We start from the raw sequence: 21,743 nt of genomic DNA, 5'->3' as shown, positions 1-21,743 counted from the left end.
GGCTTTCAAGTGTGTTAAAGTGTACACGGAATGGTTTGGTATATAAGGCTTGATAAATGCGTCTTTGGATCAAATTTAGAATGGAGAAAGTACGAGTTTCATAGCGATTACGGTATTAGAGATAATGCGACTTTTCTCTAGAACACACCTGAAGCCCAAAGCCATTGACCCCGATTCGGGACCCCTGACCTGTGACGTCACGAGGACAACGGGACTTATTCTACTCGCATAAGATAGAGAGGCGATTTTTGGTGTCTGCCATCTAATATAAACTATCTGTTTGTAAATATCGATTTTGAAGACACAAATACCTGTGTTCATGTCCGATACCTATTTGATATTATCCTTAATCACAGATATGAGTTTGAAAAACGCTTGAAAACAGGGATTTATACCATGCATACATGTATATTGATGTACCTGTCATAGATAAATAAACATCTCTACGAAATTACTGCATAATGATACACAATAAAATGCTCATAATAATCCACGTACGCTGTATATCTGTGGTGGTTGGAACCACATATATGTGAATATTATATCAAGGATTCTTGATTATGTTATCCAAAGCCCGACTCGGGTCTTTGAATGTCTACTGGTCAAACCCGCTTAACAAATTTCTGACTTTTTTATATAAAACCTGCCCATACGATTAAGTCATGATTCCAAACAGATTTTTTTGCATATAAATTATGTAAATGCATCAGCCATCTACTAATTGCGTTATATCTGAAATTGGTCTATTTGTTTTTTGACGAAATACATTCAGCTTACATATAATAAAGTACACTCGACGACTTGTTGATATTTCGCTCAAGTTCATCCATTAGTGTCTTTAATTGAAAAATAAATCATGCACGGGTCAGACGAAAACAATGAGACTGAAGATGTCTATGTGACAAGCCTAATCCATGTAGCAGATATCAAGTACAGAACAAAAACAGAACTGTCATTCCGAATAGCCAATGTCGTGCTGCGTTAATCTCTATACCTGTATACTGCAGTAACTAAACCGGGTGGTCAACCGAGACTAATGAGGGGGCTAACCAGATTACGTAAGAAAGGTGTTTAGTGACCTGTCACGCTTTGTTGATTAGCTCGAGTCAGGTGTCAAAAGTAAGATCACAGGTAAGTTAGCGATGGACCATCATGTAATTGTTGTATAATGTAATATTTGCTTACACTTAAAAATCCCTGGTTTACTGTAAAACATACCGTTCCAACATAACATATAACAAGTGTATCAATTACTAGATGTTCAGTATATATTTCAGAAAGACTCATTATACATTTGTCTTGTTTATATGTTCTGGTTACATGTAAATGTATTTTTATAAGAACAACTACAAAATTATTTACAAATGGCATGTCGAGAAAGAACTAGAACACTGACACGTCAGAAAGGGCCCCGCTATGTGTCTGACGTGCTTAAGTGGAAAAGTAGTATTTTGACAACGAATTCTTCCGTGTTAGCTATATGTTGCTAATAAATAATTAATGTCAACATTAATTGGGAAACCGATGATGGTACATTATTATAATTCTTTGGAAAAAGTCTTCCAAGTATTTAACTTGAATCCTGATTCCAAGCTAACATTACATTAAGAGCATACAATTAACTCAAATAAATTTGACCTTGACCTTTGACTTAGTAACCTTGGCCCATGACCTTACCTTTGGACAGTCAACTCCTTGTTTAATTCTGAACAACTTTGCATCATAATGTTATAACAAAATGTTTATCAGTTAAGAGCAACAACATTGTGATTTTTTTTAAATGTTAAAATCCAAGATGGCCGATTTTTTAATTTAATTTCAGCCTGAAAAATTACCAAGCAGATCTAGGATGGATGGGGAATCATCATGTAAAATATGGGGAAAATACTCCACTCCCTTCCATCATTAATGTGCAAAAGAAAAAAAACGGACAGACGGACGGACGGACAACCTGATTACTATAGGGCACCCGCATCTCGATGCGGGGGCCCTAACAATGCAAATATAATGCTCAATGTCAGAATTTTGATATTTCTGATAGTTGCTAGATTTCGGATATCCATTTTTTTTACTCCCCTCCTAATTTATGTCTATGATATCTACGTGTATTGACCTATGAAATACATTTAAAACATATTCTTTTCGTTATGTTGGTTCTTGAAATCAGAAACATATATAGGCCTACATATATATTTCTGCTGAAATCCATAGGCCTAGAGAGAATTTTTATTTATACAGAAACATATTCAAATGAATAATTATATAACCATCATTTTTCCAACTCGTCTCTTTTTAGATCACATTATGAAAATGGAATATTCCCAAAGGTTTGATAATTTAGAAAGTTGTTAAAACAGAGATAAGATCTCTAGTTAAATGTACCAGAAACATAAATAACGTATACATGTTTCCGCTAATCTACATATATATTTAACCTAATTTCAGTTGTAATATTTCCTATTATATATATAATTAAATCGTCAACATAACTATATACTTTATATATATTTGTAAAATTCTCGTAACCCCATTTCCGGAATACATATATGTCCCCCTTTGTGCTATAACCCCACTATCAAACACCTCACTGCCGTTGTCCCCGTGACGTCACATCCGGTTATTCCCCAAATCAGCGTGAGCGGCCGATTCCCTGATTAGCAGTCGATATACAGGTAAAAATCGAGCACTTCGGAGGGCTGTATCTCGGTACTGAAGCGGCCGATTTTGATGCGGTTTTCAACATTCTTGTCAGGAGATCAAACAGATTAACATATCTAAATATTATTTTCCGTTCCGTGTACACTTTAAATTGTGTAGGTCAAGCACATGTGTTTCTTATTTACAATAGTACATGTATATGTACGTATATGTAAAGTCTATTGGGAACCAACTTCTGTTAGGGTCATTGTATAACTACTAATTACATAGGCATGCTATCAATCATGATACACGATAAGTTCTAATGAGTTACCATGTTTCCCTAAGTAATACAGCAGCTACATTGATATCAACTGTTCTAGGTATTGGATATCATATCCAAATATTGACACATGTTATTCCGATGTACTGCAATATTAACTCGCCAATCTCTGTACAGAGTCGATTCCTAAGACTCCAATAAAAGTACCATCCACTCAATCTGCGTTGGAGTTCTACATTTCCACTACTTACACAACCACGAGATATTACAAAAGTTTAGATTAATATGAAACTCATATGAAGAAATATTGTCAGTGTAATAAAGAGAACACGTCAACGTATTCGAGGCTTTTGAATAAGGTTGAAATGTATGTAAGCTGTAGCGAATTCCATTTGAGCAGGAAAAATAATCCCTTGTAACAGACATTCGCTTAAGAAATTTTGAAGCTTTATGCTATAAGTTATTAAAGTCAATAGGCTGATTGCATCCCAGAGCATGATTACTAAGCTCACTCACAGATTTCAAAGTCGGCAACAATGTCTTCTTTTGACAGATTTTCCATTATCTACATTTAATTGTAGACTTGTTTGATCTTCTTTGATTTCCTTTAAATCGATTCGTTTAAGCCCCACATTTCACTTTAAAACAAGGCTACAACCAGCAATTTTAGATCAAAAATTTGTTTGTTATAGAGCAAATAATAAGTAGTTTGTTTGCTTGTTTGTTTGTTTGATTTATTAACGTCCTATTAACAGCTATGGTCATGTAAGGACGGCCTCCCATGTATGCGGTGTGTTGCGTGTATGTTGTGCGAGGTGAGTGTACTGGGAGACTGCGGTATGTTCGTGTTGTGTCTTCTTGTATAGTGGAACTGTTGCCCTTTTTATAGTGCTATATCACTGAAGCATGCCGCCGAAGACACCAAGCAACACACCCCATCCGGTCACATTATACTGACAACGGGCGAACCAGTCGTCCCACTCCCTGTATGCTGAACGCTAAGCAGGAGCAGAAACTACCACTTTTATAGACTTTGGTGTGTCTCGGCCAGGGGACAGAACCCAGAGCCTTCCTCACAGGGGCGAACGCTCAACTCAATGCCAAAAGTGAGGCGGTGCCAAGGGAGGCATTAGGAAAGATAAAGTCAGTTAGGAAGAAGAGAAAAGAAAGTAGAAATTCGTATCAAGCAGATTCGTCTAAAGAAAGTGTTACTGTACCTCAATTATATGTATGAGTGTTTATTTTATACAAGATTTTTTGAAACATGTCAAGGAAGGCTTTTTTTACATAAAAGTTATTGTTTTAGATGTGCTTTCTATAACACGTCTATGACAACTTACATTTCGGAGGCCGGTATATTGTTCCGCCTTTCTCGGAATCCTGGCATCACGTCATTTTACTGTTTCTATCATGCAGTCACAGTAATTAGGAATACTGTATATGTCTGACCTAATACGGAAACTTATTAGGTCTAAAAGTAACTGGTGTCAGGTTGGGCGACGCCGAGTCTGATACCTATTTCTTTTATGCCTAATCTTTCCCACATACAAAATGTGTTATGGATTTATCTAGTAGAAGATCCTTTCAATTAACAAAAATGAAAACAACATTAAACATGGAAACCAAAAAAGCTCAGAACTTAGGGCAGAACGTAGGTAATGTTTTATATCGCATACATTGTCACGGTCCACGTTTGTTATAAACCTAATTAAGTCTTGATGATTTCGTGTTACTACTGCGTGGATTTGCGTATTAATTTACTCGTTTTGGTCCCAAACATCCCTAAACCTTAACATTACAGAAGTTTTAGGGAAAAAATCTTAAACGAATTTATTGTCTTCCTATAGAGAATTTCAAGTTAAGGAATTCCATAATGTTAAACAAAGGAACTCTTTAAAGTTTAGGAACGCTAAGTTGATTCTCCATAGGAAAACATTATATGAGTTAAAGAAAAATTACGAACCTAAAGAACCTTCCGTAAAACATGTAATACTTTCCTATGGATATTTTTAAGTTAAGGAATTCCTTTATGTTCAATCTGATTAAAATACATATCCTTATTATCACTACGTTTGATAAGAGCCTTTCTACCACAATAGGCGGTGTTATTCAACTCTCAGGGTATCAAATAAACGATGCAGCTGTTGATTAACGATTTGTTTATACCAAACGTAGTATAAACTCTGTACGCATTCTGATTGGCTGACACGATGAACTTTGACCGAACTACGTCTTTCTCAGTTTCATGTCATCATTTGTCAACGTCATCAATAATCGAGTGACGTCATGTTATGCTGTGCTCGCTGCTTGGCGCCAAAATTGCTGTTGGATAGCTACTTATCCTCGTCGTATTTTTATCGGCTAAAAGTGGATAATTGTGGTGGAAACAGGTCACACGACTCGTGGTTGTTGGATTTGGAATAAGTGGAATAAGTTATTTTTTTTTAAAAGAAACTAACTCGTGTGGAATAAATTCCATATCCATCAACCACTCGTTGTGCAACCTCTATATATTAAACGGATCTGTATTTCAATCAGATTGCTTTTATATTAAGGTATGTTCGTGATTCTGTGGCCCGTTCCTATCTTTATGAATGCCGTAAGCGCAAGGCGTTACTTGAAATGAATCTTGCCTGAGGCGATATAAATGCATTTAAGACTTTTATTTGCGAACAACAGTTTAAAAATAGATTAAAAATGTTTAAATAAATTTTATTCACATGGAAATCTCGAAATAAGAGCCGCGACAGATTGACATACTAGAGTATATAATTTTACCATTTAGTGAAATACAAGACTTTAAGACGCTTTTATATGGATTTGAAGGAGAGTGTTCACAAAAGCCTTAGGTTTTATAATTTGCTACCCCGGCAAGTATTTCCATTAGCAGGTGGATGAATCTTTAAAAAAAAATTAAGAAATTTAAGAAATTATAATTTAAAATCAACTTTACATCTGATGTTATCAATAACCACAGCAGACAATTTGAACCTCTGTAGTGTACACCATTGGAAGTATTTATTCATGATTTCAACCATAATAATTGAAATACATGAGATAAAAGTGGATAAAATAAACATGCTCAACCGCGACAGCGCACAAACATTACTCATCGTTTGAACAACAAATCGTGTTTACTCTTGTAAATGAATGTCAAAATAACAAGAAATATAATTAATATCAAATAATTTATTTTTCTTTTGGTGGATGCGCCATCAGTACATGCATTCGTACTTCATTTCTATAGGGCATACTAGTAGTGCAAAATGATTTTTTTTTCTGGCGCAATTAATTTTTTTATCTTGAAGTAAAATAAGAATCGCAAACTTTTAAATGGTGGTAGTGGTGGAAATAAGGTATTTGTTGTAACTAAAGAAAAATACAAATTGCTCCTGTCTTTGAGAAAAAATACCATTCGTCAACGGTGGAACATCTTTGAATATATAATTTGTTTAATACAATTAAGGCTAATAGTCAGGGTAATCCGAGTAACATACTAAACCGTTCACAGCTTTACGATAACCACAGCGAAAGTTAATTGATTTTTACAAGGTCCTTTGTTATAGTTAACCACAACGTTAGTCAGTTGATTTCAACATGGTCCTTTGATATAGTTAACCACAGCGTTAGTTAATTGATTTCTATAAGGTCCTTTGTTAAAGTTAACGACAGCGTTAGTTAACTGATTTCTACAAGGTCCTTTGTTATAGTTAACCACAGCGTTAGTTAACTGATTTCTACAAGGTCCTTTGTTATAGTTAACCACAGCGTTAGTTAATTGATTTCTACAAGGTCCTGTGTTATAGTTAATGACAGCGTAAGTTAATTGATTTCTACAAGGTCCTTTGTTATAGTTAATGACAGCGTTAGTTAATTGATTTCTACAAGGTCCTGTGTTATAGTTAATGACAGCGTTAGTTAATTGATTTCTACAAGGTCCTGTGTTATAGTTAACGACAGCGTTAGTTAATTGATTTCTACAAGGTCCTGTGTTATAGTTAACGACAGCGTTAGTTAATTGATTTCTACAAGGTCCTGTGTTATAGTTAATGACAGCGTTAGTTAATTGATTTCTACAATGTCCTTTGTTATAGTTAACCACAGCGTTAGTTAATTGATTTCTATAAGGTCCTTTGTTATAGTTAACCACAGCGTTAGTTAACTGATTTCTATAAGGTCCTTTGTTATAGTTAACCACAGTGTTAGTTAATTGTTTTCTATAAGGTCCTTTGTTATAGTTAACCACAGCGTTAGTTAACTGATTTCTATAAGGTCCTTTGTTATAGTTAACCACGGTGTTAGTTAGTTGTTTTCTATAAGGTCCTTTGTTATAGTTAACCACAGCGTTAGTTAATTGATTTCTACAAGTTCCTCTGTTATAGACTTTCAAACAGTAATAGTCTCTATCTTATGATGGCTACACATAAAATTAGAATCGCATCCGAGTTGTATAATTCATAGTTTCAATGTGACATTAACATTTCTTTTACTTTTTCTCCAGGAAGTCTTCTGTGCCATTCAGTTCAAAGTTCTGTTTGCGAAAAGTGAGGAAGTGGTTTTCTCTTTGAATCGTGACGTAATCCCACAGACGCTGGAAGGAAACCGGAAGTGGATCCAGTCCTGCTAATTTCGCTATATCATTGTTGAAGCGCCATTGACGGTCACCGTCGCCCATGAAGTGAGCTTTAGTGCCATCTAAACCTTCCTGCTTTCTTTTAGCGAAGTCGTTTTCAGCATCCTTCACCATTTCTTCTTCTGATGGTAATGTGACGCTACCATCCAGAATGGAAACTACTGCTTTCGCCATCTCGAACCAGTGCGGGAAATAGGCCAGGAGTTTGGGAATAGCTATAAATAAAAGTGTTTGGAATTTTGTGTGTACAATGTGTTTGTATATTGGGGTAATCCGTTCGGAATTTATCTGGATGATGTCGTTTGACAGAAATGGAAACTGGGATAGAAACCCCGTGCACAGTACAAGCGCGTCAACCGCGGCCTGAGTATCGTCGAGAAACACTACTCCATTCTTCGTCATCCGCTTAATACCGGTTTTCTCCACAATGTTGGCAGGTAAATCTGTAGTGAGGGGATCCTTTAGATGGCTGAGGTAGACCTGTACAAAAATGACACGGATAACACTTATCTGGCGATTAACATGTATTAATGAAGTAACTTGTAACGATGTCAATGTAATGGATTGGTTGGGGATATCTTAATTTCAGTTCAAAGGTTATTTAAAGAATTACAGGTAATTGATAATGTTTACAGTCACTAGTGAATTGATAATATAAACCTCGTTGATTTCAACCAAAGGCTACTCAACTTTATTTCTCGATAGATTGAGTATGTCACGCGCAATTTGGAGGCATGCGGATGGATATTTGATGGTCCGCATCAGAAACTGTTAGTATTTCCAATACCGATCGTATAAAATATTGAACGCAGGAATAATCAATATTTTATGTTTGTCTTTTGTTATTATATACGAAACAATAAAAATTACAATTACTGACACCTTTTAACTGCCTCCTGGTCGTTTGCTGATGTGTTTGTTTATTATCTTTCTGAAACATGCCGTTGACGATACCGACACAAGCAATATGATTACAATACAGATCCTTGTTATCCCTACGTTTGATAAGTGGATCTGACAACATCCCATTAGGGGTCACGTCCAGATGACCTTTGGAAAAGGTCAATCAAAATGGCACTGCCAGAATCTTGACTGGGGACGAAATAGTTTTAAAAAGCTGTCCGAATTATTACCTTGTCATCTCGCCCAAAGAGCACAACAAAACTAAATGTATATGTATACTGGGACGAAATGGCGTTATCAATTGATGTAGCATTGTGTAGAAATCATATATGATCTAATAGACACGTGGTGGAAAGGTCATCCGAACCTGACCCTTTATGGGATGTTCTCAGATCCTCGATTGAACGGAGTGGTTATAAGGATCTGTATTTTAATCAGATTGCGACACATGGTTATTGCATTACTAATTTATATACTACTATTTTGCATGTGGGTTGTGATTACCTGTTTTGCATGTGATGATATGCCAACTGCTATATCTTGTCCTGAAAATGACGCCCCTAGGATGACAACATTTTTGCCCTTGTAGATTTCCGGAGTCCTGTAATTGTGACTGTGGGAGACGTCTCCTTGGAACTCGTCCACACCTTCGATCTCCGGTACGTACGACTTCTCGTGCTGCCTATAAGACATGGTAAAAATATCTGTAATATAATATTTATCACATAATCTGCCTGATATACAGTGATTTCGCCCGTGTAATATTTTTACGTATGTCACTACTGTAATATTACCTGGATTGATTTTCATTGGCTGGAACTGGAACATTATGACGTTAGACAAAAACAATAAAATGACGTCAGGAAAAATGACGTGACGTCAGGATTACGAGGACGGCAGGACAAAATGGCGGTATCTGCAGGATTTTCGAAATATATTTTGGCGTTAAATTCTTGTTTTGTAGGTATTTGTAGTTATGTGAGAAAAAGTATCTTAATTTTGTGTTTATTTCATATGAGTATTAATTTTGCTGGCCAAAAATAAAAATTTCTCAGACTCTCATATGAAATGAACACTCATGTAAGTTCCTGTATGAATGATGTCAAGTGATGCTCAGCGGTAGAAATACTGTTTTGTTTAGGGGGACAACAACCGTGGTGGAAAAATTATCGATTAATAGTTACATGTAGCTTTGGTTATTGATATCTTAGTTATCAATGTATAACAGGGCAAGAGTAGTGTGCCGCCAGTAGGGCTCGAACCCGCGATCCCGGACTTACTGGTCCGCCGCACTTCCGACCGAGCTCAAGCAAAGCTAGAACGAGACTGTATCACTTTTTGCACTATATACAACTAAAACGTCATTTCGTCCCAGTATACTACACATTAAGCTTTGTTAGGTTCTTTGGGCGATATAACTACGAAAACGGAAATAATTCTGACAGTTTTTTCAAACTATTTCGTTTATGTTTCTGCATAGTTGCCAATAATTGCATTGATTTTAATTTCGCGAAATTCGCGAACGCATCCAATACCGCGAGATTGATCAAAATCATGGTTTTGCATATTGTCAAAAGTCTGCCGGGTGAATGACACTTTGAAGGCGAAAATGAACTCCGACGAATAAGTAAATCGCAAAATCAGTAACTTGGAACACCTATACAGTATTAGAAATCAGTAACTTTGAACACCTATACAGTATTAGAAATCAGTAACTTTGAACACCTATACAGTATTAGAAATCAGTAAGTTTGGACACCTATACAGTATTAGAAATCAGTAACTTTGAACACCTATACAGTATTAGAAATCAGTAACTTTGAACACCTATACAGTATTAGAAATCAGTAACTTTGGACACCTATACAGTATTAGAAATCAGTAACTTTGAACACCTATACAGTATTAGAAATCAGTAAGTTTGAACACCTATACAGTATTAGAAATCAGTAACTTTGAACACCTATACAGTATTAGAAATCAGTAACTTTGAACACCTATACAGTATTAGAAATCAGTAAGTTTGGACACCTATACAGTATACAGTATTGAAATCAGTAATTAGAATCAGTAGTAACTTTGAACACCTATACAGTATTAGAAATCAGTAACTTTGAACACCTATACAGTATTAGAAATCAGTAACTTTGAACACCTATACAGTATTAGAAATCAGTAACTTTGAACACCTATACAGTATAGAAATCAGTATGACCTATACGTATAGAAATCAGTAACTTTGAACTATATCAGTATTAGAACACCTATACAGTATTAGAAATCAGTAACTTTGGACACCTATACAGTATTAGAAATCAGTAAGTTTGAACACCTATACAGTATTAGAAATCAGTAACTTTGAACACTATACAGTATTAGAAATCAGTAACTTTGAACACCTATACAGTATTAGAAATCAGTAACTTTGAACACTATACAGTATTAGAAATCAGTAACTTTGAACACTATACAGTATTAGAAATCAGTAAGTTTGAACACCTATACAGTATTAGAAATCAGTAAAACACTATAACAGTATAGAAATCAGTAACTTTGAACACCTATACAGTATTAGAAATCAGTAACTTTGACACCTATACAGTATTAGAAATCAGTAACTTAGGAACATTACATATCAGTAAGAAATCAGTAACTTGAACACCTATACAGTATTAGAAATCAGTAACTTTGACACCTATACAGTATTAGAAATCAGTAACTTTGAACACCTATACAGTATTAGAAATCAGTAACTTTGACACCTATACAGTATTAGAAATCAGTATACACTATACAGTTTAGAACTACTACAGTATTAGAAATCAGTAACTTGACACTATACAGTATTAGAAATCAGTAACTTTGGACACCTATACAGTATTAGAAATCAGTAATTTGAACACCTATACAGTATTAGAAATCAGTAACTTTGACACTAACAGTATAGAAATCAGTACTTTGACACCTAACAGTATAGAAAGATCAGTAATTTGAACACCTATACAGTATTAGAAATCAGTAATTTGAACACTATACAGTATAGAAATCATAATTTGTATACAGTATTAGAAATCAGTAACTTTGGACACATATACAGTATAAGAAATCAGTAACTTTGAACACCTATACAGTATTAGAAATCAGATGATACGTGTTTTAAATAGCATAGGGACTTTTACTTACCCACTACATACAATGACAGCATCGAAGACCTCGCTATGAACGGCCTCTTTTTTCCTAACGTCAAAGTACTTCACCGTCCACTTGGTATGACGGTCTTTTGTAGTTGGGGAAACTTCTTGAACGAAAGTGTTCATCTGCGATCAGAAAATATTTCTAATAACTCCTTGCTCCTAATTTACAGTATTTACAAAGTAAGCTCGGCCATACACGGCTCACTTTTGGACGGTAGACGCTTCATGATAGTAGATTTTGGTACCTCGAATTAAATTCACTATGTTATATCAGTTTTGTAATTTAAACATTTTTGTCGTTGTACACACTTATGTTATATGATATGATACTTTTAAGGTTTATATATATTTGTCAGCGACATCCACCTATGTCATCATCTTCAGGTATCATTTACCTCTTTAATTAAAAAAACAGTTTTATTAGTTTTACGTCCTTTTAACAGCCAAGGTATGTAAGGACGTGTCAGGTTTGTTAGCGGTGGAAAGTCTGAGTTCCCGGAGAAACATCACCGACCACCGGTCAGTACCTGTCAACTGTCACATATGATTCGAACTTGCATTCCCGAGGTGAAGGGCGGGGGGAAATATATGTGGACGTATTAACCATTCGGACACCGCGGCCCCTATTTAATTTATAACTATTGTTCAATACATGAAACGCAGGTCAAGAAGATGATCTGAATGTTTATGTTATTATTGCACAAAAATAATACCTTGATAAACTTCCTGAGGTCATAGAAATCGGCATATCTCTGCAGATAGTCACACACCTCGGGTCGTGAGAGGTAGGATTGGCCGTCTTTATGTGGAAAATCAGGAAACGACATCAACTGTTTTGGAATGTTCGTCCTAAAATTGAGCATTTGTGAACTTTACTAGGTGCTCAGTAAACTATAGCAATTAAAACATTTATCAACTACTATACTGCTATCACTGTATGAATTGTATTTGAGAACGTTATCAAAATTAGACGTGTTTCTTTTGTAACACACCTAGGATAAACAAGTGATTTATAAAGCTGTATTTTGTAACACACCTAGGATAAACAAGTGATTTATAAAGCTGTATTTTGTAACACACCTAGGATAAATAAGTGATTTATAAAGCTGTATTTTGTAACACACCTAGGATAAACAAGTGATTTATAAAGCTGTATTTTGTAACACACCTAGGATAAACAAGTGATTTATAAAGCTGTATTTTGTAACACACCTAGGATAAACAAGTGATTTATAAAGCTGTATTTTGTAACACACCTAGGATAAATAAGTGATTTATAAAGCTGTATTTTGTAACACACCTAGGATAAACAGGTGATTTATAAAGCTGTATTTTGTAACACACCTAGGATAAATAAGTGATTTATAAAGCTGTATTTTGTAACACACCTAGGATAAACAAGTGATTTATAAAGCTGTATTTTGTAACACACCTAGGATAAACAAGTGATTTATAAAGCTGTATTTTGTAACACACCTAGGATAAATAAGTGATTTATAAAGCTGTATTTTGTAACACACCTAGGATAAACAAGTGATTTATAAAGCTGTATTTTGTAACACACCTAGGATAAATAAGTGATTTATAAAGCTGTATTTTGTAACACACCTAGGATAAACAAGTGATTTATAAAGCTGTATTTTGTAACACACCTAGGATAAACAAGTGATTTATAAAGCTGTATTTTGTAACACACCTAGGATAAACAAATGATTTATAAAGCTGTATTTTTGCATTCTTGTGTACCGCATGTCTAGCATTCGCTTTCAAAATTTAACTTGATTGATAAACAAATGACATTTCCATTTTTTACAAATAATATCAACATACATGTCATTTACATTTTGGCATTTTACATTTAATATCAAAACACAGAATATCTGATATTTACATTAAATCCCTGTAGATACTAGTAAAAACAGGCATCCCGTTATCGTCGACATGCGTGCTTTTGTTATACAGCCAAAGTCCACCGACGTCACTTCCTCTCTCAAAGCATGTCGGGACGTGACCTTTCTTGGAGAGGAGAAGGTTTCTGAGCGCGCTGAGTCCAGCTTCTCCTGCTCCGATTACAGCAACACGCTTCGGGCCGTCCGCCATCTTAAACTGTGTATGGATATTCATAAATATATTAGCATAATGATTGCTCCATTTTTTGTTGCCCCCAGGATAATTTGCATTTGGCGGACTTTCATTGCAATATACAGCGTTTTGAACCTTAACCAGGGCACAGTTTCATGAACATTCCTTAAATATAAGTAATCCATTAACTGTCCATATAAATGTCTTACGGATTTTAAGGAAGCGCTCGTTAACTTTATTTTTTCTTTAACTACTGCAAAGCTTTTCTATGGAGAATTTTAAGTTGAGAGATTCCTTAAATTTAAGGAATGTTCATGAAACTGGGCCCTGAGAATAATGACGCCTTCTAGTCCATACCGTTGTAGCTGCATGCTTTGCGATACATTTTAAGGAATACACTGGTATTCAACTGACATTCATGACTTTATAAGGTCGCAGACACTAAGAGCTCATTAGCCTCACTGCATCCGTCCCGAAAACAACGAATTTAATAAATATCTAATTCGGGGATGTATCTACTGCAACCACTGGAAATATTAATGTATTGTGCTATTGATATGTGTAGTTTCTAGAATCAAAATAAGATTGTTATACTGGTCCATGAACAAGGTTTGTTAGATAATTAAGTCTTTTCTTTAGCTAAACTATTATCATAGCACTCATTATTACCCCCAATTGTATTTGGTATAACGTGTACTTTAAGCTGAATGAGACATTATGAGTTTTAGTTTCGCTATAAGGTCTCTCGCAGGTAAACTACCAATAAGTAAGGGATTCGCAGTAGTCTTAATACAGGTATATAACAATAAAGTATCTTGTTTAAATGGCGTATGTATTGTAATTGATGGTCCATACATTGCGTCTTACTTATCACTCAGACGCAAAATTTCGATGTGTGAATCTTTTAATTTATGTACACAAAAGCTGCAGACCAAGCGTATATATATATATATAACATGTATTGAATGACATGGAATAAAAAGACGGAGCTTCATTGTGTTGTTCTAAAACAGGAACAATCTAAATATAGTGAATTATAAAAAAATCAAAATACTGAAGTACTTGAAGCTGGGCATCCAATCATAGAAATGAAACACATTTGTGTTGTTTCTATGTGATATTACAAGTTGCATATCTTACCTATGTTAAAACAGGGGAAAACTGTCACTTCCTTGGTATTGTAAAGACATTTTCAATTTTAGAGAGAAAAGTTAAGTGGCAATTATGTACCGATCTCCTACGACATTATCGCAAACATACGCGTTTTTAAAAGAGGTATTCCGGGTGATTGCAACCTTTCAAGATTCGAGCTACTTATGGCATATACTTTAGCTAATGTTATATTCTTGAATGATTCGAGTTATATATTAGCTACACTGTCTTTCTATTGATGATTATTAAAAAATGTTCTTGTGTTATGAATTAACAACATGATTGAGTCTCTATGCTATTGTAGTCAACTTTATACCATACATCAAGAGCGAATATATGTATATTGCTAGTAATTTATAATATTTTCTTGATAAAACCTGATAATTAATACCAGAACCCTCATAATGTATACATATATACAATTGAACACGTATTAAAGACTATAGCTTCAAATGCATCTATTTACCTTGTATTTAATATTTGTATCTCAGTTTTGAGGAATAAAAAAAAATGATGATGTCACCGAGATATGCAGATCATCTCCAGGAAGCCGATTTACAGAATCGTAAGGTGGTGTAGAATTTCAGGGACAGAATTCTTCATGTCATCGAAAAGAAGGCGGACACCTCACGCACATTCTTTAACTGAAAGTTATCAACTTTCTGAACAGACAGCGAAATTAACGAAATGTGACTCTCGAATTTCAATATAAGTATTTTGTGATATATCGTTCAAAAGGACAGATAATTGCCTTTCCTATCGTATATAGATTTTTGTTTGTTTGTTTGTTTGATTTATTAACGTCCTATTAACAGCTATGGTCATGTAAGGACGGCCTCCCATGTATGCGGTGTTGCGTGTATGTTGTATGAGGTGCGTGTTTTGGGAGACTGCGGTATGTTCGTGTTGTGTCCTCTTGCATAGTGAAACTGTTGCCCTTTTTATAGTGCTATATCACTGAAGCATGCCGCCGAAGACACCAAGCAACACACCCCACCCGGTCACATTATACTGACAAAATTTCTTCGTCTATTAAAACATTTTCTTTAAGGCGTCAAACTCGACACACGTAAAACTGAAGAAAATGTCCAGCCAATCTGATTTAAATACAGATCCTTATAACCACTCCGTTAAATAGTGGATCTGACAAAATCCCTAAGGAGGTCACGTCCAGATGACCTTTATACCACCTGGAATTCAAATCAAATCCATTTTCTACAATTTGTTACATCAATTGAAAACGATATTTCGTCCCAATAAACATACACAATAAACTTTGTTGTTCTCTTTGGGCGAGATGACTACGTTAACTAAAATAATTCCGACAGTTTTTCAAACAATTTCGTCCCCTGAAATTCACTGTCCAAATTTTACAAGTAGCAATTTGATTGGGCATTTTCAAAGGTCACCTGGACATGACCCCAAATGGGATTTTCTCAGATCCTCTTTATCAAACGTAGTGATAATAAGGATCTGTATTTTAATCAGATTGATGTCCAGAATATTATAATTGTAGTGACATCGTAAAATAATGTAAAAATAACGAACATGTTGCTTTGTAAGTAAATTATCTACTGCCATAAAGGATGTTTGAGTTTAAAGAATGGTTTCCAGAACTATTGTGACTTCAGATCGGAGAAATACCTAGAGATTGTGTTAAACCATGAATTACAAGGATTGGGTGGTATTTTTTGTTTGTTTGATTAATTAACGTCCTATTAACAGCTATGGTCATGTAAGGACGGCCTGTTGCGTGTATGTTGTGCGAGGTGCGTGTTTTGGGAGACTGCGGTATATTTATGTTGTGTCTTCTTGTATAGTGGAACTGTTGCCCTTTTTATAGTGCTAAATCACTGAAGCATGCCGCCGAAGACACCAAGCGACACACTCCACCCGGTCACATTATACTGACAACGGGCGAACCAGTCGTCCCACTTCCTGTGTACTGAGCGCTAAGCAGGAGCAGAAACTACCACTTTTATAGACTTTGGTGTGTCTCGGCCAGGGGACAGAACCCAGAGCCTTCCTCACAGGGGCGAACGCTCAACTCAAGGCCAAAAGTGAGGCGGTGCCAAGGGAGGCATTAGGAAAGATAAAGTTAGTTAGGAAGAAAAGAAAACATAAGATCCTAAATTTAGTCGCCTTTTACGATCATGCAATAGGGGCAGCAGGTACAATTCTAACGCCCTACCTGCAGGGCCATCTGCCTTGAAAATATGTCTGAAGTGACACGGTGTTTTGATAAAAATGCATAGGCAAATCTTTTCATATCTGCTCTGCATGGAATATTTATATTCAAAATCGTCAGAATATATCTGAAATTAGATATATTTCCTGGCAGATATACAGATGCAAAACGGTCAGGTATTTTCCAAGATAACATCGGTTTCAAAGTTCGGAGATGCATATTGTTTGACAAGCCATGGATATATTTACTGTATTTGCGGACATGATTTTTGTACCCTTTGCTATGGCCTGTGCCCAGTTCGGTACACCTCGGTGGTTATTATTCTTTTTCTTTTATATCAATCTCTCTTCACAACTGTGCTACGTACGCCATATGTAAATAGTTCTCTCTGGGCGTCATCACTCAATACAGTTCGTTCATACTGTTATGAAACCAGTAGTATGTTATTGTTGTACTAGTTTTGATGTAATATGTCAATTAGTCCTAAACCGGAAAGCATTTTTGGTTTCGCGTATGAATATCACTTTGCTTAAAATGTCAACCTGCACCTGAGTTCGTGTAGATTTGTATGTCAGCAGAGCTAGCTACATGTGTTAACTGGCCGATAACAACGTGCCAAATTTTGTTTTTGGAGGAAAGCCGGAGTACCCGGAGAAAGATCACCGACCAGCGGCCAGTACCTGGCAACTATCCCACATGGGATTCGAACTCGCAACCTAGGGGTGGAGGGCCTGTGGTAATATGTTGAGACATCTTAACCATTCGTCCAACGCGACCCCGTCGTGTATACGGAGGGCGGTTATCTAAGTTTTTTTCTGGTGGTGGTTATCTAAGTTTTTTTCTGGTGGTGGATAAGACTGTGGTTATCTAAGTTTCTATGGTCTTGGATACAGAGTACGGTTATTTAAGTTTCCATAACATCGATACAGAGTGCGGTCATCAAAGTTTCTCTGGTCGTGGATACAGAGTGCGGTTATCTCAGTGTCTGTGGTCTTGGATACAGAGTGCGGTTATCAAAGTTTCTCTGGTCGTGGATACAGAGTGCGGTTATCTCAGTGTCTGTGGTCTTGGATATAGAGTGCGGCTATTTAAGTTTCTCTAACGTCGATACAGAGTGCGGTTATCAAAGTTTCTCTGTCGTGGATACAGAGTGCGGTTATCGGTTATCTAAGTGTCTGTGGTCTTGGATACAGAGTGTGGTCATTTAAGTTTCTCTAACGTCGATACAGAATGCGGTTATCTAAGTGTCTGTGGTCTTGGATACAGAGTGCGGCTATTTAAGTTTCTCTTCTCTAACGTCGATACAGAATGCGGTTATCTAAGTGTCTGTGGTCTTGGATACAGAGTGCGGTTATTGAAATTTCTCTAACGTCGATACAGAGTGCGGTTATCGAAGTGTCTGGTCTTGGATACAGAGTGCGGTTATTGAAGTTTCTCTAACGTCGATACAGAGTGCGGTTATCGAAGTTTCTCTTGTCGTGGATACAGAGTGCGGTTATCGAAGTTTCTCTTGTCGTGGATACAGAGTGCGGTTATCCAAGTTTCTCTGGTCGTGGATACAGAGTGCGGTTATCTAAGTGTCTGTGGTCTTTGATACAGAGTGCGGTCATTTAGGTTTCTCTAACGTCGATACAGAATGCGGTTATCTAAGTTTTTCTGTAATTTACAACCAGCAAAGACACATAAACACTGAGTTGAAGGTACAAACATTGGTTATTAATGTTTTGAAGATAAATGCTCATTAATCGGTTATTGATAACAGAGACGTTGTTGGTTTATTATAGGTTATTTATTTCTGATTGGATATTACTTTTTCTCACTGGTGTGATATATGTAATTACTGATCGGTTAACCTCACATACATACATACGTACGCACGCACGCACGCACGCACGCATATAACATATTGATACTTTTCTTTTGATTTTTAATAGTATATATCACATATCAATGACAATGTTGTATTACATATTTTCTAAAATAACCCTGCCTGAAGCATGCCTGTTATATTTTCACAATTTCCTTTAGCATGCATGCCTGCTAAAAACAAGAGTCCACTGCACATAGTGCATGTAGCAGGCTACACATGACATAATTATACAAAGCTTATTTATTACAAATTTTTTCTTAAGATGCAAGCCTGCTAACAAAAGTCCACTGCAGGCTACACATGTGACATTCTTATTAAAATATTCATTACAAGGGTATACTATCACATATTTGGGAAACAATATCAATAGTTACTAATGTTTTCTGTTTAGAATTGCAAAAAAGCCAGAGCTCATTTTTAAGTTGCTTCCTCAATTGTATTTTTGTAATTTCTGCGTGTGGAAGTCTGTTGTTGTGTTTAATGTCATTTCTGCATTTCCATATTGTCCACTTCATGATACAAATAAAAGTGTTTATTAATAAAGCAAGTCCACTTTTACCAGGATAACCAAGAATAACAATTTCTTCTTTATCTAGTGTTCCTGAAATATATTTCTTTAAATTCTTTAATCTCAAGACATGTTAATATATTAAAACAATTTAACCAGATATCTTTCCATTGAAATTGTATTTGATAAAGGTTCTCCCACACCGGGTCTATTATTCCCGTTAAGTTTCATGCTTACTGATTTGAGTTTTAAATTTTTATATTCGATTATTTTATTATATTCGATTATTTTATTATTTCGATCAATGATATTCAATTCAGAATCCACAAAAATATTAGATTTTTCCTCATTTAAGATATCTTCCTCGCGTAATATTCGTTTATATTTCATTGGTATTGCAGACTTCAATCTCGATAACTCTAAAATGCAGTTTCTTTTATCTCTTAGTTTCCCATAAATATCTTGATCACTTTTGAACTGTTTCTGTGCGGAATCCCATACATCACCTATCGTATGCATTCCACTGCTTGAAAAGGAGTTAAAGAAACGTGGTTTTCTATTAAAGACAATCATATAATTGCCAAATAATTCTTGATTCAAAAGTTCCTGTATATTTCTTGCATCATTAGCTCTTAAAAGTGTGGACCATGCTGATAACAAGTTTTTGTACAATTTAGAAATACGACTAAAGTTTAGCGAATTAGTGTCTGAGCAATTACACAGAAAGAAATTGCTTCCAAACTTACTGTCTAATGATTGCAGCCAGTACTGACCAATTGCATTCCATGAAGTAATGGGAGTTTTAATGATTTTATATAACAATTTTATTTGTTTACTCAATGTGAAAAAACTAACATCCATAACATCCATGCCTCCAATAAACTTTGGAGTATTTCTGATTGGATATTAGTTTTGCTCACTGGTGTGATGTATGTAATTACTGATCGATTATTGATTATCGATCGGGTACAATTATTTATTGGTTTTGAGTATTGATCGCCCCAGGTTTGAACTTCAAGTTCAATTGCGAAGAGTAAAAAACATATCTTTTCACCTGAATATGGTTTGTTCCACTACAGATTTACACTATTATCGAATGTTCCATCATACGATTATTTCATGCTTTTGATTTCCATGGTAGTAACATCTTTTATGTCAAAGGTCAGGTAGACAAATAAAATAAATAAGCTTTATTTACTTTAAATCGAGCGAAACAAGTGATACAACTTATCCAAATCAATGAAAATCACTCCTGATTGCCCGGATGTAAAAAACAAGCGCGACTCTTTGTAGTGGGAGGAAACCGGAGTGACCTATAAAATCCACGTGATCGGGCGTGCCAAAACCTTTTCATCCGGATCGGCTAGGTAAAAGGCGAGCGGCTTAACCACTACAACGCCCGATCACCAAGTCAGACAGATGCTTTACGACGTTTTTGTAACATGGCATCAATCATGTCGTCTGTGAATCAAATAACTGAACATGAATATATTTTGTACATCTTACTCAGACACAAAAGTTTTATATTTCAATTTTTCAATTACACCTAATCCGTCCTCGGTATTTACAGTTTGAATTTGTGACAAAAATGTCAGTAAGTGGTACGGTAAGGTTAGTTATAACTAGATGACAGACCAACCTTTACGAGGGCAATTAACCTCTGCTATTGACGTCATAAATACCAATTTAAACTAGCTTCAATATTATAGCTCAAAATGCTTTTAGACAGATAATGGTGTCGTCGCTGCACCTGGTGCCTATTACTGATAATGGAGCAAAGAAATAATTTTGCAAATTAGTATCAAAACCTTTGTATGCATATAATCGTACTTCTTTTATATCACTTACCTACCAGGCAACAATCCTGAACCATATGAAATATCAGATTCACAGCCGAGACATTTTTTTTCACATATAAATGTGGTGACCTTTTCCAAGGACAAGTATACGGCAGGTCTACAAATTATGAATTTGACGTGTAATGAGAAGTAAAGTAGATATTCAGAATGGTCGTGTTGTTTGTTTAGGACAAAAATAATATATATATATATATATATGCACGTATACTCTTAAAATAATTGGAAAAGTACAGAAAATTGTGCCCGAGTGATTTTCTGAGGCACTCATACGTACCCGGCCGAAAGGTATAGTACGCCGGGTAAGTAAATTCGTTCTATTTTAAAACAAGCTTACAAAATTATCTTGCGTTTTGAGGTCATGCAAAGTATGGTTATCACACTAAATCTGTTTACAAGCATTATTTGGTTTTAACAAGAACTGTTGGAGAACAGCA

The 21,743-nt window shown here is 35.5% G+C and overlaps 1 protein-coding gene across 1 annotated transcript; it reads right to left on the bottom strand.

Moving 5' to 3' along the window:
• Nucleotides 1-5,921: 5,921 nt before the first annotated feature.
• LOC138311052 (uncharacterized) lies at nt 5,922-21,436 on the bottom strand. The gene is made up of 6 exons (XM_069252483.1): nt 21,299-21,436; nt 13,542-13,756; nt 12,364-12,499; nt 11,640-11,773; nt 8,961-9,138; nt 5,922-8,033 (listed from the first exon to the last, which is right to left on the bottom strand). The coding sequence occupies exons 2-6, from the start codon at nt 13,748-13,750 to the stop codon at nt 7,407-7,409; spliced, it is 1,284 nt and encodes a 427-aa protein (XP_069108584.1). The 5' UTR covers nt 13,751-13,756; nt 21,299-21,436; the 3' UTR covers nt 5,922-7,406.
• Between the last annotated feature and the right edge of the window lie 307 nt (nt 21,437-21,743).

Source organism: Argopecten irradians, chromosome 16 (assembly GCF_041381155.1).
Source record: "Argopecten irradians isolate NY chromosome 16, Ai_NY, whole genome shotgun sequence".
Taxonomy (NCBI): domain Eukaryota; kingdom Metazoa; phylum Mollusca; class Bivalvia; order Pectinida; family Pectinidae; genus Argopecten; species Argopecten irradians.
This window is presented reverse-complemented; position numbering and strand designations above follow the sequence as displayed.

What these genes read in the sequence shown, in the direction of transcription:
- LOC138311052 (XM_069252483.1), bottom strand. Translation starts at nt 13,750, where the DNA reads ATGGCGGACGGCCCGAAGCGTGTTGCTGTAATCGGAGCAGGAGAAGCT. An exon ending in AGTATCTACAGGGATTTAAT is followed by an intron (nt 12,500 to 13,541) that starts GTAAATATCAGA and finishes GCTCAATTTTAG; the next exon opens with GACGAACATTCCAAAACAGT. An exon ending in GCTGTCATTGTATGTAGTGG is followed by an intron (nt 9,139 to 11,639) that starts GTAAGTAAAAGT and finishes CATGTCTTATAG; the next exon opens with GCAGCACGAGAAGTCGTACG.